Below are 26,157 nucleotides of genomic sequence, written 5' to 3' on the forward strand. Positions count from 1 at the left end.
CCCCCCCCCCCCCAGCAATAGGGTCTGTGTAGCTCAGGCTGGCCTTGAACTTACAACTCCTGAGTATTAGGTACTCTTACTGAAACTGCATGAATATCAAAATAAGTGCTAAATTTTATGTTGAATTAAGTGATGTTATATACTAAATATTATGACAGAAAAAAAATAAATATTATGACAGAAACACAGATTAAGAACCTGATCCTGGGGCGTGGGGAGGTGGCTCAGTAGAGTAAGTGCTTCCCTGGCAATTGCGAGGGCCTGAGTTCAATCCCTGGTTCCACCAAAAAATAAAAAACCTGATCCTACCAATGGTAAGATGGTTTTGGGAAGGGCACTTTCACTTCCTTGAACCTGGCTTTGCTCATTTGAAATAAGAGAAAAGGATCAGTTGAGTCTTTGTAGTCACTGTCATCATTGATGATGGTTGATTGTTACTCAGTGTTTAAAAGCTCCCAGCCCCCAGTTAAAGTATCTTGCATCATCTAATAGAATCTCAGAAAAACAACAAACATACAAAACCCAAGGCCTGTTGCATTGCCATATACCTGTAATCCCAGCACTCTTCAAAATTGAGACTGGAACATCATAAGTTCAAATCCAACCTGGGCAACTTAGTGACATGGTGAGACCTGGTCTCAAAATAAAATAGGGCTGGGGAATGTAGCTCATTGTGAAGGCCCTGGGTTCAATCCCTAGTACCAGGGAAGAAAAAAAAAAGATCCATTGGCCGAGGAGCTATTTTTATCCTCATGTTATAAATGAGAAACTTGAGGCATACAGTTTGATAACTTCCCTAGACACAACTTCCAGGTAGCAGATGGAACTTTAACTCAAGGCCATCTGAGTCCAGAGCCTGTATTTCTTACTGCTAGACAGTGTACAAGAGGAAGCAGATGTTAAATGCTTTCTAAAATGGGTTCTCTCAGGTCTAGGGGTGTTATTCCTATAGTTGAGTATGTTATGGTTCTCTAGAGGAAGAGGGCCAATAAGATATATTTGGAGAAAGAAAGATTATTTTAAGGAGTTGGCTTAAGTGATTGTGGAGGCTTGGCAAATGTAAACTCTGATGAGGGAAGCCAGCAGGCTGGAGTCTCAAGGAGAAGTACAGTTTAGAGGCCATCTGCTGAGAGAATTCCTGCTTCCTGGGGAAGGGCAAGATGTGATTGGGGATGGGGTGGGGCTGACCTTCTATTCTAGTCAGGCCTTGGCTTATTTGGCTGAGGCCCTCCTGCATTATAGAGGACAATCTGCTTTACCCAGTCAAACACCCTGTCAGAAACATTGAGGAGAATGTTTAACTAGTATCCCTGCACCGTGACCCACACCAGTAGACACATGAAGTAAACATCACAGAGAGTTAACACCAGGCGCCAATGTTTAAAAAGAGATACATGGGGCCGGGGAGATGGCTCAGTAGAAAAGCGCTTGTGCAAAGGCTAAATTCAATCCCTGGTTCTGCCAAAAAAAAAAAAAAAAAAAACCCAAAACATACAGCCAGGCATGGTTACACACTATAATCTCAGCACTCTGGGAGGCTGAAGCTAGAGAATTGCAAATTTGAGGCCACCCCAGGCAATTTAGTGATTGAATGAGACCCTGTTTCAAATTTACAAAAGTAAAAAGGGCTGAAGGTAGCTCAGTAGAAATGTTACGGGGTAGCTCCTTCTAAAAGTGGCTTACCAATTACATGTTGCCATTTCTGGGTCATTGGCCTCTCCTCCTGGAGTTAGAGTCTAGGTTCTCATCACCAACAAAGAATTAAATGAAAGGAACAAAAAGCAGTAACAAAATTTATTTGAGAAAGTAAAAGTGAAGACAGAGAAACTGTCTCTGCTTGGGTTGAGTAAAAGAAGAGAAAGGAAAATGGAAGAAGCAAGGTGGACTGTGTTGAGGAAAACCATGATAGCAAACTCTTTGGCATCTGTGTCATTTGTACTGTCCAGATGTCAAGGAAACCCGTGAGAACTTCTACATACAGGTCCTGAGGGGTAATGCTGGGGTCCCATGCCTTAGGCGGATGTCAGCTCTAGGCCAGCCTCTAGAAAACTTGCTTAGTTGCTCACAAGAAATCCAGGTGCAGGGCTTTGGGAACTGTTCCACATGTGTGCTCCAGGATCCTATAATTCACAGGTCACCTCTCCCTCCTGAGCCAGCTTTGCCATGCCCTGATCTCCTATATCATGTCCTCCTACTCCACTGCCTATTCTAATTGCTATGCCCAGACCCACTAGGAGAGGAATGAGTGCTGTGGCCTTGCTTGGTTCTTGTTCCGGTGGCTAGAGGAGCTGCAAGGGGTTGGTTATCAGGTGCTGTATTGATCACCGGAGCCAGATAAAGAAGGAGGTGCATGTTTCTGCCCGGTTTGTTAGAAGACACAAAGAGGAATCAGTGCCACAGAGCAAGAAAAGTGCATGGGTCTTAAGCCAGAAATTATTTTCAGTAGTAAACATATGTGTGAGCTGTTTGTTTTCATTTTCCTAAACAGAAGTTCTTGCCAATGTAGTTGCAGTAAGAGGCTGAAGGAGCCCATAAGAGTAGCTCCAGGGCCTATAGCGAGTTTATCTGCCATAGTGGCAGTAGCATCCCACCCTTTTCTCATATTTCAGATGAATGAAGCCAGGTTCAAGGAAGTGGAAGTGCCCTTCCCAAGACTATGTTACCATTGGCAGGTTTCTTAAATCTGAGGTCAGGAAGGCATGTCATGACTTTGTGACTTGGCACCATGATCACTGGCAAGAGCAGCCAGAGCCCCAGGTACCACCCTTGGTTCTTTTGGACTCCCTCATCACCAATCATCTGCAGCTCTTCTGTAGAGCACCCTGGCTACAAGTTATAATCTTGAAATTAGGCCCCAGGAAGAGTTTTTGATGGGCTGGGGTTATTTTTAAAACAGCCTATTTGACAGCCAAATCTGCTTTTGAATTTGGGAGACCCAAGGAACCAGCAATAAAAACTGCTACTTATCTAAGGAGATTTACCACCTCCAGGAGGGTGAGGATCTGTGGTCTGTTTTTTGTTTGTTTGTTTGTTTGTTTGGGGTTTTTTTTGGTGGAACCGGGGATTGAACTCAGGCCCTTGCGCTTACCAGGGAAGCGCTTATTCCACTGAGCCATCTCCCCGGTCCCTCTGTGGTCTGTTTTATTGGTGACTGGTGGCTGGTCAAAATCTCCTTTCAGGGCTAGTGGTGTAGCTCAGCGGACTAAGCACTTGCTTAGGTAAGCACAGGGGCCAGGGTTTGATCCCTGGCACCACATGCCATGCCAGCCCAACCCCCAGGCGCACTGAGCTAGCAATGGAGTCTGGGTGTGGTGGCGTACTCCTGTAATCCCAGCACTAGGGGGCAGAAATCAGAAGGATCACTACGAGTCTGTGCTGCATAGTGAGACCCTGAACAAAAAACAAAACAAAACCTTTTAAAAAAAAAAACCCAAAGTCTCCTTTCTTTCCAGATGGCGTGTGTGTGTGTGTGTGTGTGTGTCTGTCTGTCTGTCTGTCTGTCTGTCTGTCTGTCTGTCTGTGTCTGTGTAAGATCAGGAAGGCATACGTGGAGTCAGTATATATTGGCCCTTTTACCCTGGGCAAATTGAAGAGCCAGATGAAGGCAGTAAGTTCTGCCTTTTGAGCTGAGGTTAAAGGAGGAAGTCCTCTTGCTTTAGTGGCCTGATTAGGGTGATCGTGGCAGGCCCAGGTCTCCTAATGCCACCCTTTGTGAAACTCCTGCCCTTAGTGAGCCATGTGCTTTCTGCTCCATCAGTGGCTGGTCCCAAAGATCAGGGCAGCTGGCATAATTCTGGTCAGTGGCTTGTTCAGATTTATGTTCTACCTGTTAATTAGTTGAGAGGAAGGTGGCTAGACTTAAGAATGTCGTTGGGGTTTTTAACAAGAGTAACTTAGTATTTAGTGAGTCTCTATCCAGTATCCACACATATCCCTTGAGCTCTAACAGGCCTTAACTTGGTGTGCAGTTAGAGCTGAGAGTTTCTGTCCCATTGTTCACTTAGAGCACCATAGCAGCTTGCTTATAGGCAACTAGGTCAACCATGTGCCACCCCATCTAGTTATTTGGAACAGTAGGTCATCAGTTGGGTTGCTGGTGTCTCTGGCCTTGTGTTGGCACCAGTGTCACTTCCTTTGGATTTCTGGATCTTCCCCTTTGGCCAGGACAGGGGTCTGGAGCTAGGATACCTTACTGGCTGGACACCTCTAGCCAATAGTAGAATCATCCAAAGTTATGACATGCCTAACTATGGAAGGGTGGTAAGTGCTTCCCTAAAGACACCTCAGTGAAATACTGAAAAATTTTCCTGCCTCTTGGGGACCCTGGCTGAATAATTTGACAAATGTTTTTTTCAGTCCTGATCTACTAGCCAGGGTCGAAACCAGTTTTTGCCCCAGCTGTTACAAGTAGGGTAGGTGGAGTTTGCTTACTTGCAAAGGGCTAAGGAAAGTAAATGGGTAAGGAGCCCAATGGATGACAAAACCAGGAATAGGATGAGTCCCTAGGGAAAGAGACCAACAAACTGGGGAGCCCTCTGAGCCAGTTACCCTGGGAAGGTAGGATTCTAGAACCACTGCTGCCAGTGGCCCAGGCCAGACCTAGCTTTAAAGCTTGACCCCTTGTGCAGTCCTTTCACTCCTGCCTAGGCCCTTTTCTCCATCCCCAACTCCCTGCCTTTCCAATGATCCACTTCACAAAATGGTAGATGCAAACTTCAATATGAAAGATCAAAGTATTTTCTCAGAGATAAAAGAATCTTGCCTCTTTGCTTTATGAAGAATGGGGATGCTGAGTGAGAGGGATTTTAAAAAGAGTTTAGAGGGCCTCCCTCAGCCTAAAATGTTTAGGCTTCAGAGACTAGCTACTGAAAAGGAATCCCCAAGCTTCAAGGGTTTGTGGCAAAAGAGAAATCACACAAACATAAATCTGAGCAATGTATGGAAGTTTTCTTGCTCCTGGAAGAGTTTAAAAACAGGAAAGAGAAAAATGTAAAATTTCCCCAAAGGGGACCTTACCTCCTGGCTCACTCGCCAAGATGTATCCATGGGTGATGGGTCTGAGAGAGATTCCTGAGTTCTTGTGCATGATGAGTAAGGAATTGGATGTGGCATACCACTTATGGGCGAAGCAGCACAGTTTATTAAAATGATAGTACACTCAAAATGAAGTGTGTCTGCATGAAGAAAATGCCATGAGCACTGAGGGCACAAGGCTCAGGAGTTAAATTTCGCAGTGGTTCTGGGGTCTCCCAAAGCATGACTGACAACATGATGGACAGGGAGCTGTGTCCCGTCATCTGTGTCTGTTGTGCACATCCTTTCCCATGATACGCTGTTATAAGTGGATGTGTGAAATGCAGTTCACATGCATGAACCTGCAGTGAACTCTAGGCAAAAGAAAGATTATTGTAAGTTGTGCTGGTAGGTCTGGTGCGGGGGCATCCTGGTTTAGAATTTAGAATTTTCCGGGCCAGGCTTGGAGAGCTCTGTGCTTATCTCTGCCTCTGTGTGGTAAGCCTTATGACAAAGGTGGTGGTGGTGGTGGTGGTTGGGAGTTGGTCCGCTAGTATTGCCTAGCTTCAGGTGAGTAAGGTGACATGGCCTGCAACGAGTGGAGAGGAGTGGCCCCATGGCCACAATTGTACATCCATATTACTGTCTCGAAATCAAATCAAAAAGGCTGGGGATGTAGCTCGGTGATTGCGCACTTGCATGGCAAGCACAGTCCTTTGGGCTCATCCCCCAGTACAGGAGAAAGAAAGGGAGAAGGAACTGGTAGTCCTGCCATTAGGTCTGCATTACCCTTGGTTAGCTGTGTTGTGGGGACAGCTAAGACCTTCTCAGGGCCTCCTGTACTGTGGAATGTTGTTTTTTTCCTTTTTTTCTTTTCGCAATTTTTTTTTTTGAACATATATATTTTTTAATTTTTATTTATTAAATATCGAGTCTCACTATGTACCTTGGACTCATAGTGATCCTCCTGTCTCAGGCTCCCCAGCGCTGGGACTATAAGTGTGCGCCACCACGCCTAGTTTCGGGGTCCACACAGTGCACTTGGGATTCTGGGACTGGCACAGCATGTGGTACTGGGGATCAAACTCAGGTCCTTGCACTTGCCAGGCAGGCACTTAGACTGCCAAGCTATCTACCCAGCCCCTTTTTTCTTTTCTTCCTGTCAGATTAGTAATTTTTAAAATGTATTTAGTACAGGGTCTCACTGCATAGATCACTTGTAGTGATTCTCCTGTTTTCAGCCTCCCAAGCACTGGGATTATAGGCTCATGCCACCATGCCCAGTCTCAGTGGCCATCTCAGCCTGCCCCAGGAGCAGGACTGGCACAGCATACCAGGAATTGAACCCTGGCCGCTGTGCTTGGCCTAAGCAGGTGCTTTAGTCCGCTGAGCTATTTGGCCAGCCCTAGGTTGGTAATATTTTTCATACTTTAGAATGAATCAGTATATCAGATTTTTAAGACTACAGGTGGCAGTAATAGTAAGGATCTTAAAGTGGTGGGAGACAAAAAGGTGGTTACACCAACTGTCTTCTCTGTGTGTAATTATTTACAGAATACATATTCCATGCACTAATCTTTCTGCTGTTGCACAGTGGGAACAGAGGAATATCCTGGGGCCTCATGCGTGTGCACTGTACCACTGAGCTAGTCCCCAGCTCCACATATCCTCCCTGTTTTCCTAGGAGGTAGATCTTATTAACTGTACAGTAAGTTCCTGATTTATGAATGAGTTCTGTTTGGGGAGAATTGTTTGCGAGTTGGATTTGCTCATAAGCCAACAAAGTGAGTGTTACATAGTACACCTGTGAAAGTTTGTAGCTCAAATATTTGTTGAGTTAAAGGAACTGAGCTGGAAAGGAATCTGATGATTCACTAGAGCTGCCCACAGTGGGGGCTAAGCTGGTATGTTAAAAGCAGTTACGGGCCGAGGAGTTGGCTCAGTGGAATAAGCACTTCCCTGGCAAGCACAAGGGCCTGAGTTCAATCCCCAGTTCTGCAAAAAAAAAAAAAAAAAAAAAAAAGCAGATGCTTGCTGCTCTGCCAGGCTAGCAGGACATTGGCTACTGCAGAATTGGTCATTGAACACAGAATAACCTGGTATTTCTCATACACCTGGTATTTTGGTTTCTCATCAGATCAGTTCATTCCCTTCTCCCCTCTCTCCCTGTTCTCTGTCTCAGTCTGTGTCTATCTGTGTCTGTCCGTTTCTCTCTGACTCTGACTCTGTCTCTCTCTCTCTCTCTGCTCTATTTGTCTCTGTCTCTGTCTCTCTCTCTCTCTCTCTCTCTCTCTCTCTCTCTCTTTAAATGTATTTAGTACAGAGTCTACAGGGTCTCACTATACAGATCAGACTCATGGTGATCCGGCCGTTTTCAGCCTCCCAAGCGTTGGGATTGCAGGCACATGGCACCATGCCCAGTCTCAATGCACCCTGGGGGCAGGGCTGGCACAGTGCACCAGGGATCAACCCCTGGCCCCTGCGCTCTGCCTAAGCAGGTGCTTGAGTCCGCTGAGCTATCTGGCTAGCCCTTTTGCTCTGTTTCTCTTTTTCTTTCTCTGTCTCTGTCTTTCCCTTTCTCAGCAGCCAGAAATTGTTGCTAGTAGTTTTTTGGTTTTTTGTTTTTTCTTGTGATACTGAGGACCAAACTCAGGACCTTGCCCATGCTAAGCACATACCCTGCTGCTGGGCTAAGTCCCCAGCCTTCATTATGTTTTGTTTTTACCTTTGACAGTTGCTTGCTGGACAGAAGAAAAGCTCTCCCTTCTGGACATTTGAGTATTATCAAACATTCTTTGATGTGGACACTTACCAGGTTTGTAAATCTGTTTCATTCTTTTATATGAGGGAGGTGTGGTTTTTTTCCATGATTAAACAGTCAAATCATGGCCAAGTTTTTCTGTAATGAAAGAAGTCTTACAAAAATAAAGGGTTACTTTTTATGTAGAAGTACTATCATAAAAGCTCAAGTAACTGAGTTTCAATCTTGTTTTAATTGAATTTATTAAACATCTTTATAAAGTACTCTGTAGAATTACTGCTATATTATTTTCCAGGTCTTTGACAGAATAAAAGGGTCTCTTTTGCCAATACCCGGGAAGAACTTTGTGAGATTATATATCCGCAGCAATCCAGATCTCTATGGTATGTGTGGTGATGTTTTGATTCTTTACTATGTAATAGTTAAACTGGGCTAAACTTATGGATTGCCTACAAATTGGAGAATTATGTTTTTGGTGGGTCTATACTATTTTATTTTTATTTGACTCTTCTGAGGTTCAAGCAACCCTTGCAAACAGTTTAGGAGGAAATGCAATTAGGTATTAGATTAATGCCACAATAACAGTCACTGCTATGCCTGGCAAAGTCTTCAAATGATAATACAGACTAGAGACAAATGAAACAAAATTGTTGATTTTACCTTGTAGAGGATTTGCTGGCTGGGTAAGTGTGGAGAAGGTAGTCTCACAGTCTTTCATTGATGTGCTGCTGCTTCTCTTCCTCCTCTTCCTCCTCCTCCTCCTCCTCCTCCTCTTCCTCCTCTTCTTCCTCTTCCTCCTCCTCTTCCTCTTCCTCCTCCTCCTTCTCCTCTTCTTTTTCCTCTTGCTTCTCTTCCTCTTCCTCCTCTTCCTCCTTCTTCTTCTCCTTTTCCTCCTCTTTTTTTTTTTTTTTTTCAGTACCAGGAATTGAATTCTCCACCTCACACATGCCAGGCAGGCGCTGTGCCGCTGAGCTATATCCCCAGCCGCCTCGTTGTTTCTTGTTTCCAGGCTGAGAATTTATGCGGAGCGGAATCTGTGTCTTCAGTACCTTGGCACTGAGCAACTTTTCAGAGGTTTTTAAGCACCTTACCATGCGCTAGGCTCTGTGCTATTGGGCAAGATTTCAAGGCAACACTATTGTCTCCAACCCCAGGGAGGGAGACGAGAGCCAGCATCTGTTACCTCACAGTTACCAAGTGTGGAGACAAAACACTTGCTCTATTTTACAGTATTTTATTTCTTATACTCCAAGGTTGCCTTATCTTACAAAAGAGAAAACTCTGAGATTTATGGACGATAACCTACCATAGCCACAGTTAGCCATTGTAACAATAACAGCAAACACAGAGTGTTGTTTACCGTATGTGCCAGCACTGTTATCAGGGCAGAACCTATATTAGCTCACCCCTCATGACAACCTCAGCGTTACAGGGCAGGTGTTACTATTTTTCCCATTTTATAGGTAAGGACACTGCATCACAAAGGCCCAGCCTCTTGCTCAAAGTCTTACGGCTAGTTAGTGGCAGAGCTCAGTTTTCAGATCAGCAAAATAGCTCATAATCCATATTCTTCATCATTATGCTGTGCTGCTTCTCGTGACAGCCAGGATTTGAACCCACAGTTTGCCTACTTCCCTAACATCAGTGGCCTCATGAGCTTTTAAACATGATTAAAGTACAGTAAAGCTGAAGCATTTTGCCTTGGAGGGGTGGGTAGAAGGAAGATGGCCAAGAAATAGAGGCCAAGAAATATGTAGAGTCTGAGGTGAAAATGGATGAATTAACTCAGATTAAACTCACCAAGCAGAATGGGGGAGAGATGCGGATGACTGTCCAGGCCATCTGAAAATTTCCTTCCTCTGGATTTGTTGCCATGCCTGGGTTTTACACAGCTTAGGGCAGTGGGCAGCCAGAGAAGGTTGGGCAAGTCTTTAAATCATTACCGTTGGCCCCCATGTCCATAGGTTCTGCATCTGCACATTCCACTCATAAATCAAAAATACTTGAAAAAAATATTCCATTAGAGCCCAAGTGTGATGGTGCACACCTGTAATCCCAGCACTTGGGAGGCTGAGGCAGAAGGATGCTGCAAGTTGGAGGCCAACCTGTGCTAGATAGGGAGTTCAAGTCCAGCCTGATCTGTATAGTGAGACTTTGTCTCCAAAAAAAAAAAAAAAGCATCTATACTAAACAATACAGACTTTTCTTCCTTAATTTTCCACAGCAGTCACATTGCATTTGGTCTTCTAGGTAATCTAGGGATGATCAGAAGCGTACAGAAGGACATACAGAGGTTATGTGCAAGTACTGGGTAATTTTATGTAAAGGACCTGAGTGTGCTAAGATTCTGATATCCTTGGGGTCTTGGACCCAATCCACCACAGATACCAAGGAACAGTGTACACTCACGAATGTTTCTCCGTGCCAGGCTGCCTGTTGCCCTCAGGATACACCTTTCATGATGTGGCCCTAGTCTAGCTCCAGTCTCTGGCTTTTTCCAGCCTTGAATTTCTTTGGCCTTGAGGAGGTGTACCAACACGCAGTTTTCTCATGTTTCTGGGTCTCTGCTCGTGCCTTTCCCTCTTCTTGGGTCATTTTTCTCTTCTGCCTTCACTGACAAGACTCCTGTGCTTCTTTAAATATCACATTGTCTACATTTAGCGCTCTGACTGTGTGCCCCATAGGCTGTCTACAAGTGGGCTAAGTGTTTTGTTTTCTAACAAAACAGGTACGTCAGAGGTGGCGACTATACCTCTGTTGCACATCACGTCTCACCAGTACCCAACGCAGGACCTAGATGCTACTTACTTAGTGACTGTTAGGATGTAACCCTCAAGCTTCCCCTGCCTCAGGCTCCTGAGTAGCTGTGATTATAGGCATTTGTCTTTAATGTGGCAGGCAGCAAGAATGATGCAATTGCTTTAGCCCTGACTACAGCAGGCAGCTTGTAGTCTAATGATTACAGGCCTCTATAGAAAGCTGATGTTTGGGGCTCTAGAGCTTCCTATTGATGCCACCTGCAGGAGCCAGAAGTTGACTTTGAAAAATGCTCAAGTGGGAGAGAGAACTAGCAGAGAACTGTTTCTGCTGATCCTTTCCCCCAGTACTATAGTTTTCTTCATTTTATCATCTGTGAAGGTGCTTAAAATTATCCCAAAGGGTGTTGTAACATTAGTGAAATTGGAAAATGAAATTCATAAAATCTATTAAAAGATTTCAATTTAAAAATTGTATTTGTAGGCCGGCCAAATAGCTCAGTGGATTAAAGCGCCTGCAAGCAGGTGCAGGGGCTGGGAGTTCAATCCTGAGGCCTGCTGTGCCGGCCCCGCCACCAGGGCATACTGAGCCAACAGTTGAGACTGGGCATGGTGGTATGTGCCTGTAATCCCAGCACTTGGGAGTCTGTAAACAGGAGGATCACTGCAAGTCCAATCTATGCATTGAGACCCTATACACCCTGTCCTAAATACAAAAAAAAAAGAGTAATTTTTAGCCAGGTGTGGTAGTGTATGCTTTTAAAAACAGCACTTGGGTGCTTGCCTGGCAAGCACAGGGTCCTGAGTTCAATCCCTGGCACTGCTAAATAAATAAAAGCAGCACTTAGAAAGCTGAGGCAGGAAGACCGCTTTAGTTGGAGGCTAGTCTGGGCTAGTGAGTTCACAGTCAGCTTGTACTACATAGACCCTGTCTCAAACAAAGAAACATTACATTTGTTCCATGTCATACTTCTTCTAGGTGTGGAAAGACAAGGATGGTGCCTTGGAAGGGGTTTGCAAACCGTGGTGCATTCATTCACTCAGTGAACATTTTATAACCATTTAGAGAATAGGCTGATTTTTATAAATGACTAGCTGTGGTAGAATCTAAGCTGTATTAAGACACAAATAGAAAGCTGCCCAGCAGAATATACATGTATGTCATCATCTGTATAAAACAAATACGCACAGCCTGCAGTAGTGCTGCATGCTTAAGGCAGGACGATCCCAAGATCGAGCCTAGCCTTGGCATCTTGGCGGCCTAGCAAGACCGTATCTTGAAAATTAAAAATGGGCTGAGGATGTAGTTTATAGTAAAGACCTTGAGTTAATTTGCCTATCAGTTAAGTGAATGAGTAAGGTTTTACCTTAACACAAAGGTGCTGATTTTCCCTGGTCAGTCAGTCAGTACGGGTGCAGGGGGTAGCTCTGGGTGAAGCCTATGGGTTCAGTCTCCAGTTGTAGAAAACAAAAATAAAAAGCAAATGCACATGCACACAAATACACACATGCTCACTTCTATGTGAACAGTATTTGCGGTAGGAATTTGCTAGAAACTGGTTACAGTGGTAAGCTCCAGAGAGACCAAATAGAGAGTTAGGGCACTGCCAACAGGGAAGAAGTCTTAACTTTCCTTTGTATTCCATTTTCCACCCTTTACACATTGAACAGTGTGTGTATGTTAGATTTTTGTTGAAAAAGAAGAGAAGCCTTAAACTGTCCTCTTACAACGCAAGCATGGCCTCGTGACAGACTAGATTAACACTCCCGCCTAGAGTGTTACAGTGTCGCGCTTGTCTGGCTCTTCACTGAAGCCGCAGGAAGACCTGTCTGATTCAACTTATTTTTCTCTGCCATTAACATTTAACACTTAGATAAAGGAAGTAATCATTGCTTCTTACATTCTGATGAGGATTTGACCAAATGTCTACAAATTTTTTGGTGATCATCCAATAAAAGAAACTATACACAAATCAACATCTTTATTCAGCTAATTGTGGGAGGTAGTGCGGCCTTTAGAGCCTAATCTGCCTCGTCTTTAAGGCACCTAATTGCTGAGTTGTGTTTTGACCTTTTAAAAAAGCAAATCCCCACTAAATAAGTGTTGAGTGCCTCCAAACTTCATTTTCCCTCACTTACATGAATGGAGAAAGGAACATAAATTATTCTGTAAGAGTCTGAAGGCAATTGCTTCATTTTCATGTGTCTGGATTTTCTGGTTGCTTCTGCAGGGCCCTTTTGGATATGTGCCACATTGGTCTTTGCCATAGCAATTAGTGGGAATCTTTCCAACTTCTTAATCCATCTGGGAGAGAAGACATACCATTATGTGCCCGAATTCCGCAAAGGTTGGTGAATAGTGCGGCTCTCACTAAGGACGCTGCCGGTTTCTAACCATGAGTTCTTTTCCCCCAGCCCATGGGCCCCATGTCTTGGGGCTGCAGCCCCTGCTTTCTCTGTTTTAAGATTCAAACATCTTTCCTGGCTCAGAGCTATCACCCCCATTCTTTTTTTTCCCCCCTCCTGTGGTAAAGTGTATGTAACATAAAAGCATTTTAAATACATGAATTCAGAGGCATAAGTACTTTCACAGTATTATAAATTCATACAACTTTTAGGAAAGCTATAAAGATCCAGAAAGAATCCAGCAATAGTTGGATTTTATTCCATTAAAAAAGTAGAAAATAACTAGAAAGCAGTGCGTGTGAAGGTTTCCATTGAAGCATTGTTCATAGCACTGGAGACACTGGGGCCGTTGTACTTCGCCTGTGGTGGCTCGGATAGCTGAGATAGACTGTGACCACTGATCATGAAGAGCAACGTGGGAAACAGAGCGCTGATGCCAGATTGGTGCCTGTTCTGTAAGCAGCTTTGTTACAGAGAAGTGGTCAAGGCCTGGAAGGGAGAATGCAGAAACCCCACCTGGCGATGGGCTTGTAAATCACATTCTTACTTTAAAACTTCCTTTCTGTGTCAGTATTAGGCAGTGAAAAGAGCAGAACAGCTCTGAGGGATTTACAGATGACAGCTACCCCAAAGTGAGGAAATCTGGCCTTATAACAGATTGACCTTGTCCTGAGAGAGCATCGGTGGCCTGCGCAAGAGCAGCTCCAGAGCACAGCACGGGCTGCAGCTTCCAGCTCTGCCTCTCCCCAGCTTCTCCTTGTGGAGCAAGTTGTCATCTCTCCTGGCCTCAAATTCATTGGTGAAATGGAAATGATACTACATGATTGGGCTGTTATAAGGAGAAAGAGTTGATACATGCATTAGAGTAGTGGCTTGTACAAAATGAATGCAATAAATACTAACAACTGCTCTCTCTGATAGATGTGTGCATATTTGTGTGCACATATACACATGTGTGCATAGAGACATGTATTTGTGTGTGTATATATATGAGAGAGCATCTGTGTATCCTCCTTTGTCTTCCTCCCTTCTGCCTTCTGTAACAATTTTCCATTGTATTTCCTTCTCTGTTGTGGAGTCAGTCCCAGCTTTGGTCCCAACTCTGTTTATCAAATATCTTTTTTTTTAAAAAAAAAGTTTATTTCTTTTATTTAGAGTGTGTGTGTGGGGGGCAGCTCAGCCCACCTAGGGGCGGGGCTAGCTGGCATGTGGTGCTGGGGGATTGAACCGCGGTCCCTGTGCTAAGCTTGTTCTAAGTAGGTGCTTTAGACCGCTGAGCCATCTCACCAGCCCTATCAGATATCTTTGGCTTGAATTTAAGCCTGGCTTCAAGTACCTCAACACTTTTTAAAAAAAATTTTTTAATTTTAAAATTTTTTTTCCATAATTTTATTGAGAAACAAACAGCATAGCTCAACACTTAAAGCAAGAAATGAATAATTGAGGTAAATGAGTATTGCTGTACATAGTACATGTTAACTTTTTTTTTGAGATAGGAACTTGCTATGCAGTTCAGGCCGGCCTTGAACTCACTTTGTAGCCCAGGCTGGCCTTGAACTTGGATTCTCTTGCCTCACCCTCCCAAGTGCTGGGATTGAAAGTGTGAACCACCACACCCCGCACATGTTAACTTCTGTATGGGTCTGTGTGGGTGTATTACATGGAAGAGTGAGCCACACTTCATGGGCACCTGGAAGCATGGGAGCATCTTTATCTGTATCAGAGACTGCCATGATACATGTACCAGTAAGATGGTCGCAACCACATCGGTAAGCAATGTCCCATTTTATGTGGAATATGAGTCACATCTGGATTGATATCCAGCTTTCACCAACTTGTTAATTGTATGATCTTGAGCAAATTAATTCTTCTGCTCTTGTTTCTTCGCCAAAACAATAATATAGATTGTATGAAAGAATACACATATTAGTTAATATTATAAACAAATAAGTCTTGATTGAACATTTATTATTATCAATCCTACTCTACTGAGTTCTTACCAGTTTCTGGTTAATTCTAGTAATTCTAAACATGATTTTGTTTCCACTGTATAGATTTTAGGGAAACTAATGCAGGAGGGTTAAGTAACTCACCACCTGCAATCTCCTTTGCCTGGGGTTAGCCATGCCATCTGCATGTAGGTTCTGTGCCCTGACTGTCACACATCCTTGCCCGTTGGTCAAACCCTGAGTGTGATGCCTGGTGCCCAGTATGTGATAATTAAGTGTTACCTACAGCTAGAGTAGAATTTCATTTCTGTTCCTTTGGTTATCCAAAGAAAAGACATCAGTCATGTCAACAAAATTACATCTGGCGGAGCCAGGGAGCTAGCTCAGTAGAATATACACTTGCCTGGCAAGCACAAGGTCCTGAGTTCAATCCCTGGTACCTCAAAAAAAAAAAAATAAAAAATAAATAAAATAAAATAAAATAAAATAAAATAAAATAAAAAAATATCTGGCTTAATGAGAGTTCCAGTGTAAAAAACCTGCTTTAGGAGCTCCAGATGTTTTGGATGATCGCATCTTAACCAGAATCTGATGTAATTGTTGGGGGCTCGGTGGCTTTGTTCTTGCCCAGGTGTGTTAAGTGAACTGCCTGCTGGTTTCCACATAGGAAAGACTGGTGCCCAGGCTTAGCCTTGCCTTTCAGAAGAGGGAAGTGAGCCCTGGCTGGCGGCTGCTTCGAGAGGGGAGGGAGGGAGCAGCACACTGGCACTGTGTTCCCAGGGGCTCTGTCTGCACTCTACCACCGAGGCAGTTATTCATGTAAGAAGAAAGTGAAACTGGAGAATAGTGCGTGCAATTCATCAGTGAGCTGGAACTCTGTATTGCAGAGACAGAAAGATCTAAATAGCATGCAGAGCAAGTTAATCTGTACCCAGGGCATTTTAATAAATTCACTAAAGAAATCAGTGTCAGCTCCTGTTTTGCTAGCGAGGAGGATGTATTCTTCCAAGGGGATAGTTGGCTTTTATTTGATTGAAATGTTCAGCATATTTAAATGCTAGCTGTGTGGGCCTCTGAAGTAGTTTGCTTGCATAATTCAGTTGCTTAATAATATTAGTTGTTATTAAATGAATTATAAAAGGCATATAGAAGAGTCCTGCTATCACAACAAAGGCAAGTGCTAAAGATCCACTAGTTCTGCAGATATTTGTAAGGCACCCAGTGAGTATCAGATACTATGCCAGACCCAGGAAGTGCAGACCAGTAAGACATAATCCCAGTCTACTCCTGTAAATTACCATGTTGGGAAAAAAGGTGATATGTTTTTCAGAAGTCATCATGGTGGGGAATAAAACTGTGTCCTGTCATCCACAGTGTCCATAGCAGCCACAGTCATCTATGCCTATGCCTGGCTGGTTCCTCTTGCTCTCTGGGGTTTCCTCATGTGGAGAAATAGCAAGGTTATGAACATCGTTTCCTATTCATTTCTGGAGATTGTGTGCGTCTATGGCTATTCGCTCTTCATTTATATCCCCACAGCAGTAAGTACACACTGTTGAGCAATCTCTGAATGACATTCTCTTCATGGAGGAAAATTCAACATGAATTTGACCAGGTGGTGTTGTTTCCAAACAAACTCTCATGTTGCCAACAGTCCCCTTTGAATTTAAAGTAAATGCAGACCAGGGGGCCAAGTTCCTGCCTGGCTTGCAGCCCCTAAAGCATCTGCCTCAGTCTAGTTGCTGGAGGGGTTTCTCCAGCTGGTCCTGGAGAGCAGATGCATGGTGGGGGCCCAGCCTCTGATTGGCTTGGGGATTTATAAATGTGTGTATCTAGAGTAGACAAATACTTCTCTAAAATGCCTCCTAACAACTCTTCCTCCACCTTTCTTTTCTCTTCTTTCAGATTCTGTGGATTATCCCCCAGAAAGTAGTTCGTTGGATTCTAGTCATGATTGCCCTGGGCATCTCAGGATCTGTCTTGGCAATGACGTTCTGGCCAGCCGTTCGTGAGGATAACCGACGTGTTTCGATGGCCACAATCGTGACAATTGTGTTGCTTCACATGCTTCTCTCTGTGGGCTGCTTGGTATGGTCTTATTCCTGAGTTCTTTTGGCGTATTTCATACACAAATTCTAAAAGACCTCTAACTATTTTTTAAAATTTACTCCAGGGGCTGGGGAGATAGCTCAGTAGAATAAGTGCTTGCCTGGCAAGTGCAAGGGACTGAGTTCAATCCCAGGTTCTGCCTAAATAAATAAATAAATAAAATTAAAAATAAATTTTACTCCAAGGGCCAGCCAAATAGCTCAGTGGATTAAACCAGGAGTTCAATCCCCTGGCCTGCCATGCCAGCCCCACCCCTGGGGTGCACTGAGAGGGCAGTTGAGACTGGGCGTGGTGGCGTGTGCCTGTAATCCCAGCAGTTGGGAGGCTAAAAACAGGAGGATCACTATGAGTCCGATCTACACAGTGAGACCCTGTGCACCCTGTCCTAAATACTAAATAAATAAAAAAATAAAATAAAATTTACTTCATAGCTGGGGAGATAGCTCAGTGGTTTAAGCGCCTGCCTGGCAAGTGCAGGGACCGAGCTTTGACTCCCAGTACCAAAAAAAACCCCAAAACGACTCCATAGCTGGGTGTACTGGTGCATGCTTGTTATCCCAGCACTCAGGAGGCTGAGGCAGGAAGATCAAAAGTTCAAGATCAAGGGGCCGGGGAGATGGCTCAGTGGAATAAGTGCTTCCCTGGCAAGCACAAGGGCCTGAGTTCAATCCCCGGTTCTGGAAAAAAAAAAAAAAAATTACAAAATATTTTGCTTTGTTGGCTTCTATCATAACTAGAAGGAGTTTGAATTTAAAGTTTCATAGGTAGAGGCTGGGGAGATAGCTTAGTGGTCTAAGCACCTGCCTGGCAAGCATAGGGACCTGGGTTCAATCCCCAGCACCATATGTTGCACAAGCCCCGAACCTGGGCACAGTGTGCTGGTCACCAAAACCAAGTGTGGTGGCACACACCTGTAATTCCAGTACTGGGGAGGCTGAGACAGGAGAATTGCTACAAGGTAGAAAGTCTTAAGAACAGGACAATGGAGTTGACTGTAGGTGCTAGCATGGGGTGGTGAAGCATGTGAAGGCCTCACACCCGCTGAGAGCCCCTCAGCGCACTTGCAAATGATACCCTAGATCCTGTTGGAACACACCTGGCAGGCATGGCAGAGGCTGCTTCTGGAGTATTTGGGGCTGTTTAGGGTCACAAAAGCTTGGGTTGGAGGGGACCTGCTGACAGCAGAGGCCCTGTGCCTTGTCTGCTGCTAGAGAGCATGTGGTCTTCTCTGAGGCTTCATGGGCTGGGTGTAGACCTGCTGCCAAGTTGCAAGCTATGTTGAAGACCAGGCACAGCTATGAGACCTCAAAAAAATCTTAGCTTTTTCATCTTTACACTGGAGATAAGGCTCCACTTAGGCAACTTAAGGAGACCCTGGCTCTAATAAAAAATAGAAAAGGGCTGGGATATAGTTCAGTGAGAAGACCCTGGGTTCAATACCCCAGTATACCAAAAAAAGAAAAGACAAAGAAATGGCCCTTAGAGATCATCTTTTCAGTCCTCAGTTTTACAGATAAAGCCGAGGCTCTTAGGGCAGAAGGATCTGTCTGGGAGCCCTGTGTGAGTTAGGAGCTGTAGAACCTGAACCTGGTTCATCCCGTCTCACCAGTGTTGCTTCCAGAAGCCAGGAAGAGAGCTCCTCGTCCTCGTCCTCCATCGGAGGCCATGGTGATGGCTCCTGCGGGAGAAGAGACTAGATGGGCAGCGTGGCTGCTGCTCCCCTTAAATTTAGAACTTCTCTTTCCCTGCCCTAGAAAGCAGCTGCCGGAAGGGGCCCTAGGGAGGAAGCCTTTTAAACAAAGTAGGGCTACTTCTGGGATGGACGAACTAGAAACAATTAGAAAAGGCGGCAGCAGGGAACTTCTTGAAAAGAACACCCTGGCAAGCGCAAGGGTCTGAGTTCAATCCCCGATTCTGCCAAAAAAAAAAAAAAAAAAAAAAAGAACAGCGCAGACCGGAAGTATGTCAGGTAGGCCCCAGCATGTTACGTTGGTGCCCCCTTCTGGCTGGTCGACAGCAGAGCTGGTGAAAGTGGATCTTTGTGGCTTGTTAACTTCATCTTAATGCACTGCTGCCAAGGGGGTCCCCGGCTGTTGGTAGCCCTTGGTTGTACTTTCCCTTTGAACAGCCAGTGTTTGAGGAAGCGAGGTTGACATTTTGCTGGGCTAATGTTAGGATGCACAGCCCCTGAGACAGGAAGGTCCTCCTTGATGTCTTTCTTCCTGTGCCCCCCTTCTGATTTTTGACAGTTAAATTGGAAATGGTGACTAGAAGCACTTAGCAAACCTTTCATTTCCAAGTGGAGTAATTAGGAAGGGAAGCAGACCCAGCACTATCTGTGCAGAGAGCCAATGACTGCTTTAGCAACTATCTGCCTGTATTTTGTGCTGTTAAGTACTGATTGTTTACATAGTGTGCCAGGCCTTGTGCAGGGTGCTGGTGGCACAGAGAAGGCTTCAGGGACTGTCTCTGCTCTAGAAGAGAGACCAACAGCATTTTGGAGTCGGGTAGACCTACCCTTGAGTCCTGGCCCCATCATTTGTGACCATGTCTGAGTGTCAGTTTCATCATCTTTCATAGAATAGTTGTAATGACCTGGCAGGGTTGTTAAGCCATGTAACATAGTAAGTGCTCAATAAATGGAGGCTTAATTTCAAAAGGTGCACATACACACCCCCAGAGGAGCTTGCCATCATGACTTTCCTCAGGATAGCCCACCCTGCTGTCTCCAGGGTATCCTTTTATCTTACTCTTTCCTCTTTTCCTTGGTCCAGGTTTGCTCTGCAGAGCAGTTTCTGTCTTGTTCTTCACTTTTACTTTTCCAAGTAAACTTTGTCACTGCTTAAAAACAATAAAGGTAGCACAGATGAGTGAGACATAAAGACAGTCACACTCAGTGTGGTGGCAAGTACAGGAAGGGGGACGTAGGGACCACGAGAACTGGGGGCTGTTAGCGTGGAGCCTAGAACACTTACTGGACCATTGTTTGTGACTCCCTCCTGCCCCTTTTTTCCTGCAGGCCTACTTTTTTGATGCACCAGAGATGGACCATCTCCTAGCAACTGCAGCTGCTCCTAACCAAACCATTGCAGCAGCCAAGTTCAGCTAAGAAGAAAAGTAAGAGCTTACATTTGTATCTTGTTGTGTAGTACAGTAGAAGATGAGCAGGAGAACAGTTTCTGGTAACATCAAGAACAGAGTGGTGGGCCAGGGAGATAGCTCAGTGGAATAAGTGCTTGCCTGGCAATCGCAAGGTCCTGAGTTCAATCCCTGCTACCACAAAAAAAAAAAAAAAAAAAAAAAGTGATCTACATGCTTTTCCTGCATTTCCCATGGGTGGGAGTGTGCCTGGCTGTACGTGTGTCCTTATAGTTGAAAGCTTCAGGCTTTAAATCCATATGAGGGCCAGGGAGATGGCTCAGTACAATAAGCACTTCACTGGCAAGTGCAAGGGTCTGAGTTCAATCCCCAGGTCTGCAAAAAAAAAAAAAAAAAGAATCCATATGATATCAGCCTCCTACATTGGAGAATATGAGTTTTTTAGTTCTGCTGTAAGAGAAGCCTCTGCCTTTGTCCTACTGTCCCCCTTCCTTTACTCCACTTACCTTTTCTAGCAGCACAACATAGGTTGTTTCCTAACAGTCTTGGTAGTTCTTCTAGTGTCTCTGTGGCTTCTCCTTCTGGCTCAGACCCCGTGTTGACCCCTCTTAAATTACTCCCAGAGTTCTCTAAACCTTCTAAACTTTCATGTCTCATTTATTCTCAGGGCCTCTGAGGTGATTCCACTGTGAATGGCTTGTTAAAGAGTGTACAAGGGAAGTAGTCAACCTCATGGCTTGTCCTTTGCCTTGCTGTTCCATGTTCTTAGTTAACCCGGACTGCAGCTATGCTGAACTTTTTTGTGGGTGTGGCACTGGGGATTGCATTCAAGCTTTTTGGAATAAATCATGCTAGATAGTTGCAGTTCCAGTTTTTTCAGATGTTTCTACCCTTCCAAAACTGATCACTTGTCTTATCATACTATTTTATATTTGTATTACACATATATCAGTCATTGTCTGTGTGTCCATCTGCCAGCCCATTAATTTGTTAGTCATGTAACAATCCATCGATCCTTAGTGGACTAGTGTGTCTCTCCAGTGAGACTCAGCTCCATGAGAGCATCCATCGTGGCCCGTCCCATAGCCCAGAGTCACTGGATGCTCAAACACTTGTGGAAAGAGTGAATGAAGCCACCTTCTGCACACGATCTCACTGTGGGCCAAGGACTTTTCTTGTGCTTTGTCCTCACCAGCTGACCTTTCTGCCCAATCTGCTCTGTCCTGGAACAGTGGACTATATGCAAAGCTTGGAGCTTTATCATCAGGTAGAAATACAATTAAATCTTATTCGTATCTGTACTAACACTGTGAGGGGCTTACTCTCTTTGAGCCTTAGCTAATCATAAGATAAGGATAACACAATCTGTATTACAAGATAAGGTACCTGCCTATAGTGCCGGCTACTTGAGGCTAAGACAAGAGGATCACAAGTTTGAGCCTAGCCTGGGTAACTTAACACTTTTATTTTTTTTCCCTCATTCATGTACTTGGTACAGGGTCTCACTACGCAGCTCTGACTCATAGTGATCCTCTTGTTTTCAGCCTCCGCACTGCTGGGATTACAGGCTTGCGCCCACACCCCTTTCCCCCCTACCCATTCGCTGGCTCAGTGTGCTCTGGGGGCAGGGCCAGTACAGCATGCGCCTGCCAAAGCAGGTACTTAGTGTGCTGAGCTATCTTGCCAGCCTTAACAACGTAGAAAGACCCTACCTTAAAAGAAAAGATGGCTAGGGAATATAGCTCAGTGGCTTAAGTACCTGCCTGTCAAGTGCAAGGTTCCAAGTTTGATCCCTGGTACCACAAAAAAACAAAACAAACAAACAACAAAAAACAAAAAACAAAACAAAACAAAAAAACGGAGGAAGGCTGGGGATATATCGTATGGCAAAATCATTCTGGCAAGTGCAAGGTCCTAAGTTTGATTCCCAGCGTGCGCATGCGTGCACACACACACACAGATATAGCTGAGGATGTAGCTCAGTATGAAGACCTTGGATTCAATCCCTGACACACAACACCCTTCCCCACATAATGACGATTAGAGATGATGTTTACAAAAGTGCTTGGCATACAGTTGCTCATAACACTTTTATTTATTTATTTTGTATTTTAGAGAAGGGTCTACAGGGTGTTCAGGGGCTCACTACTACATTTGACTTGTAGTGATCCGCCTGTTTACAGCTTCCCAAGAGTTGGGATTATAGGTGCACACTGCCATGCCCAATCTCAATTGCTGTCTCAGCCCACCCCCGGGGGTAGGGCTGGCATGGCAAGCCTGGGGATCAAACCTGCTTGCAGGTGCTTTAATCCACTGAGCTATTTGGCTAGCCCTTTCATAGCACTTTTAATCCCAACACTCAGTAGACTGAGACAGGAGGCTCATTAGTTCAAGGCCAGCTTGGACTACACAGTGAAACTTTGTCTCAACACTCTTCAAAAAAAAAGAAACCAACCCTGCCCCATTGTTGGTAGGCCAAGAATGTGTATGGAAACTTGATAGTTCCCACTGATTTTATTGTGACCCTTGATTTCCTTAATTGAGGAATTCAGGTTGCAGGTCCGACAACTGGCAAGATGTGACTGGTCAGAGCTGCCTCCAGTGATCTTGGGGTAGGCCATGCTCCCTGGTGAATGGACAGAGCAGAGAACTGTCATAAATTGCCACAGGTCATCACTCCCCCATCTTTTCTCATGGAGGTATATTAGAATCCAAGAAAGTCAAGACCCTTGGAGAAGGTATGGGATTCCCTCCTCACCTCACAATAAGGAAGCCAAGGCCTGCCCCCTTCCCTCTCTCTCTCACATCAGGGATTGAACTCCTTGCATTTGCCAAGCAGACATGCCACTGAGCTGTATCCCTGGTACACACCTCCCTCCTTTGCTGCAAGTCTTCTCAGTTGTAAGCCTGAGTCTGATGTGACTTCTCTGTTGTTGTCCAGCAATAGCTGTGCAGGTGTAGCTCCTTACAGTGTCTGTGGGTTGGGAATCGGGGCATTGCTCAGCCTGCTCCTCTCCTTTTGGTTCTCTTCCAAGGGTGTGAGTGAGTGGGGGGCCTCATCTCAGTGCTGCGCTGGGGGAAGAGCTTCCCAGCCCCTACAGGACCAGCAGGCCTCAGTTCCTTGTGGCTGGTCAGGATAAGGGCCGCCTCACTCTCTAGTGGAGGCCACCCTCAGTTCCTTGATATGTGCAGCCTCTTCATCTGAGGCTGTTTCGTCAAAGCCATAAAGGTAGACACTAGAGAGTCTGTTAGCATACAAAGTTACAGTTGTATAGACTTGAAAATGATAGTTGTTACTTTGCTGTATTCTGTTGGTTTGAAGCAAATGAAACTCAGAAGGAGGAAATTGTACAGGCCACGACTGCCTGGAGACAAGGTTTGTGGAGGCCATTTTCAAGTCTGTTCCAGAAGCAGAAACTGGTGTGATATATGTATGTATTTCAAGTATCTACATATATTGTTGGTTTTTTTTAATTCATTCAGATTTTTTTTTTTTTTTGGCCTGGCTTAGGATGCTTTAAGGGCAGGTCTGGTAAGGCTTGAGTATCTGGGAATTGAACCACAGTATCCTGAGCCTGACTGCCTTTGCTTAAGCAGGCACTTAAACAACTGAGCTAATGGGCAGGCCCCCTACATATACTGTTGTCATTCCATTTGGTAGTGAATTAAAGCTTGGCTCTATTTTTTGAGTGAAATATAAAAAGTTCTTAAAGCTCCTTCCACCGCCTCTCAGCACGTTGGTTTTTCAGCCTGTTGCCATAGAGTGAAGAGTTGTAGCTCTCTACATCATGGTTAAAAGTCTGCTCTTGTTCAGCTTGTTCTGTAGATGAACTCCCAACAATCACTGGTAGAGAAGGCCCCAGGGCACAGTGGGCCGCTTCTTGGGACTGAAGGCCATGGGGAGGGGACAGAGTCCTACCTGACTTGGCCTCTGCAGTGCCTGGCCCAGTGCTCGTTCATAGCAGGAGGATGAATGAATCCTCATAAGATGAAGGTACAGGTCAGGCTGAGGCCTTTCCCAAAACATCTGGCTTGCTGGGCTCAGGGCCACCCTTTACTCTTTCATTCACACCTTTATTGATGGTGCTCTGGCCTCTGGAAATCAGATTTCAGTCCTGGCCTCATGGTGAGGTGAACAGCCTAATAATAGATTCAGTGTGAAAAGTGCCTTCGGCATGTTGTCAGCTGAACACTGTGGCCCAGGTGGCTTCCAGGGGTGGGGGTAGGATTGTTAGAAGTAGGTCCCGAAGGTTGGGCAGTAAAGAGAGCTACCTATGGTTTTGGAGAAGGGGACCTTATAGGCTGATCAAGGTAACGTGGCAACACCATGTATGTTCGCATCTCAAGAACAAGGAATTCTGAGCCCAACTAGAGAGGGACAGAGATAGATACAAGAACCTATTTGCTCTTACCTGTCCCTTTGCCCAAGATACCCCAGGTCATCCCTGGGAGGGCTATTTTGACCTCCTCCTGAATGGGATTTCAGTTTGATCCTGGCCTTTCCTTGTAAAAGCTGCAGGCCAAGAACTGCACGTACTGTAACCTGTGGGAAGCAGAGCTGTGTCCAAGGACAGCCTGGCCCTCAGGAGCCTTGGGGGAGCTTCCATCCTGAGCTCCATAGACTGGACACCCCTAGGCTTTGCTCTAATCTATAAACTTAGGTGGCAGCACCTCCCTCGGCTGTCAGGTCTCCAAATAAGATAGTGAAGAACAGCACCTTTGCAGCCTCCCTGGCAGGAGCATCCATCACTTTGCCAAGAAGAGGGGCTGTCCTGGCCCTGGGCGCTGCATATTTATGAACTGGTTGTGTCTTCTACTGTAATCTCTGGACTCCAACTCTCATCAAAAAAAGAATGACTTCTAGAGCTGGGGAGATAGCTCAGTGGCATAAGCACCTGCCTGGCAAGCACAGGGTCCCCAGTTCAACCCCTGGTTACACACACACACACACACACACACACACACACACACACAGAGGCTTCTAATCTCCATGATAACCTTCCCCATATAAACCTGTACAGTCAGAGCCTTAGCCTGGAATAGGTTCCTGGGAGAGCATTAACCCCTTCGCTCCCTAGGACCTCAGAATCCCAGGGGGAGGGGGGTCTTCTGATTACTTATGAGTAGAGAAGCTCCTCCTACATAAGCCACTGACACGGGATGGAGAATGTCTGGCTTCTGTCCCTCCCTCTTCACTCACTATTGTCTGGGCATTGCTGTTTCTTCTTTGAGCCAGGATCCTGCTACAGCCGGGTAAGTGGATCTGGGGAGCTTGGCTTTTGCATGAGGGATGGAACCTGTGAAGGACCACGCCCAGAGTTGGCTGCCTTCCCGTGGGTGGAACCGACCCCCACCAGCAGATAATTGTACTGCACTGTGATAAGAGTTTAATAATAGATGAACAGAGGGCTTCTGGAGAGTCCTTTGTAATTAAAACCCTCCTTGATTTGGTACACAGGGTCTGCATGCAATTACCATTCACTTGCTCATGTTGAGAGCATTTGTTTTATAAGCCACTTTGTGGGGTTTATACACATCAATTCTTTAATTCTGAAATCAGCTTTAACTCCGTGCTATAATCTCCACTAACAGAACATCCAAACTGTATGAGGTCACATGGGCACAAAAGTGTCCCTTCCCAGAGAATACATTTGCAGCCCCTGGACTGTTTCTGCCACCATGCCCAGTTCCCCAGTTTCTTTCTCAGTTTTCTTTGTTTTTCCTTATCTACTGGAGGGCCCGAGGGCAGCAAATGGGTCACTATAGTAACTTTTTATTCTTCTTTAACTTAATGGTAGATTTTAACATACCCAAAGGTAGAGTGATAGTAAATCACTTGGTCAGTATTGGTTTATCATCTGCTCGTTGCCTGTCTTTCTTCCATATTGCTTTTTTTCTTTTCCTTTCTTTCTTTCTTTCTTTTCTTTCTTTTCTTTTTTTCTTTTTTTCTTTTTTTTTTTTTTTTGGTACTGGGAATTGAACTCATACTGTTTTGAAGCAAATCTAAGATTCTGTTGTTTCATCCATACATTTTTAAACTCTGTGTCTGTAAAAAAATACTCTT

General features: G+C 44.9%; 1 protein-coding gene across 2 annotated transcripts in view; it reads left to right on the forward strand.

Annotated features, from left to right (window-relative positions):
* Positions 1 to 26,157, forward strand: part of Yipf1 (Yip1 domain family member 1) — a 39,177-nt gene that overhangs the window by 10,042 nt on the left and 2,978 nt on the right. For both annotated transcript variants that reach the window (XM_004639097.3, XM_023724273.1), the window contains exons 4-9: positions 7,748 to 7,828; positions 8,070 to 8,157; positions 12,762 to 12,878; positions 16,260 to 16,426; positions 16,791 to 16,973; positions 20,014 to 20,111. In XM_004639097.3, coding sequence (XP_004639154.1) covers positions 7,748 to 7,828; positions 8,070 to 8,157; positions 12,762 to 12,878; positions 16,260 to 16,426; positions 16,791 to 16,973; positions 20,014 to 20,103 — 726 coding nt within the window. In that variant the 3' untranslated portion in view covers positions 20,104 to 20,111. The remainder of the gene's footprint in view (positions 1 to 7,747; positions 7,829 to 8,069; positions 8,158 to 12,761; positions 12,879 to 16,259; positions 16,427 to 16,790; positions 16,974 to 20,013; positions 20,112 to 26,157) is intronic.

Source organism: Octodon degus, unplaced genomic scaffold, assembly GCF_000260255.1.
Source record: "Octodon degus isolate 3935 unplaced genomic scaffold, OctDeg1.0 scaffold00107, whole genome shotgun sequence".
NCBI lineage: Eukaryota > Metazoa > Chordata > Mammalia > Rodentia > Octodontidae > Octodon > Octodon degus.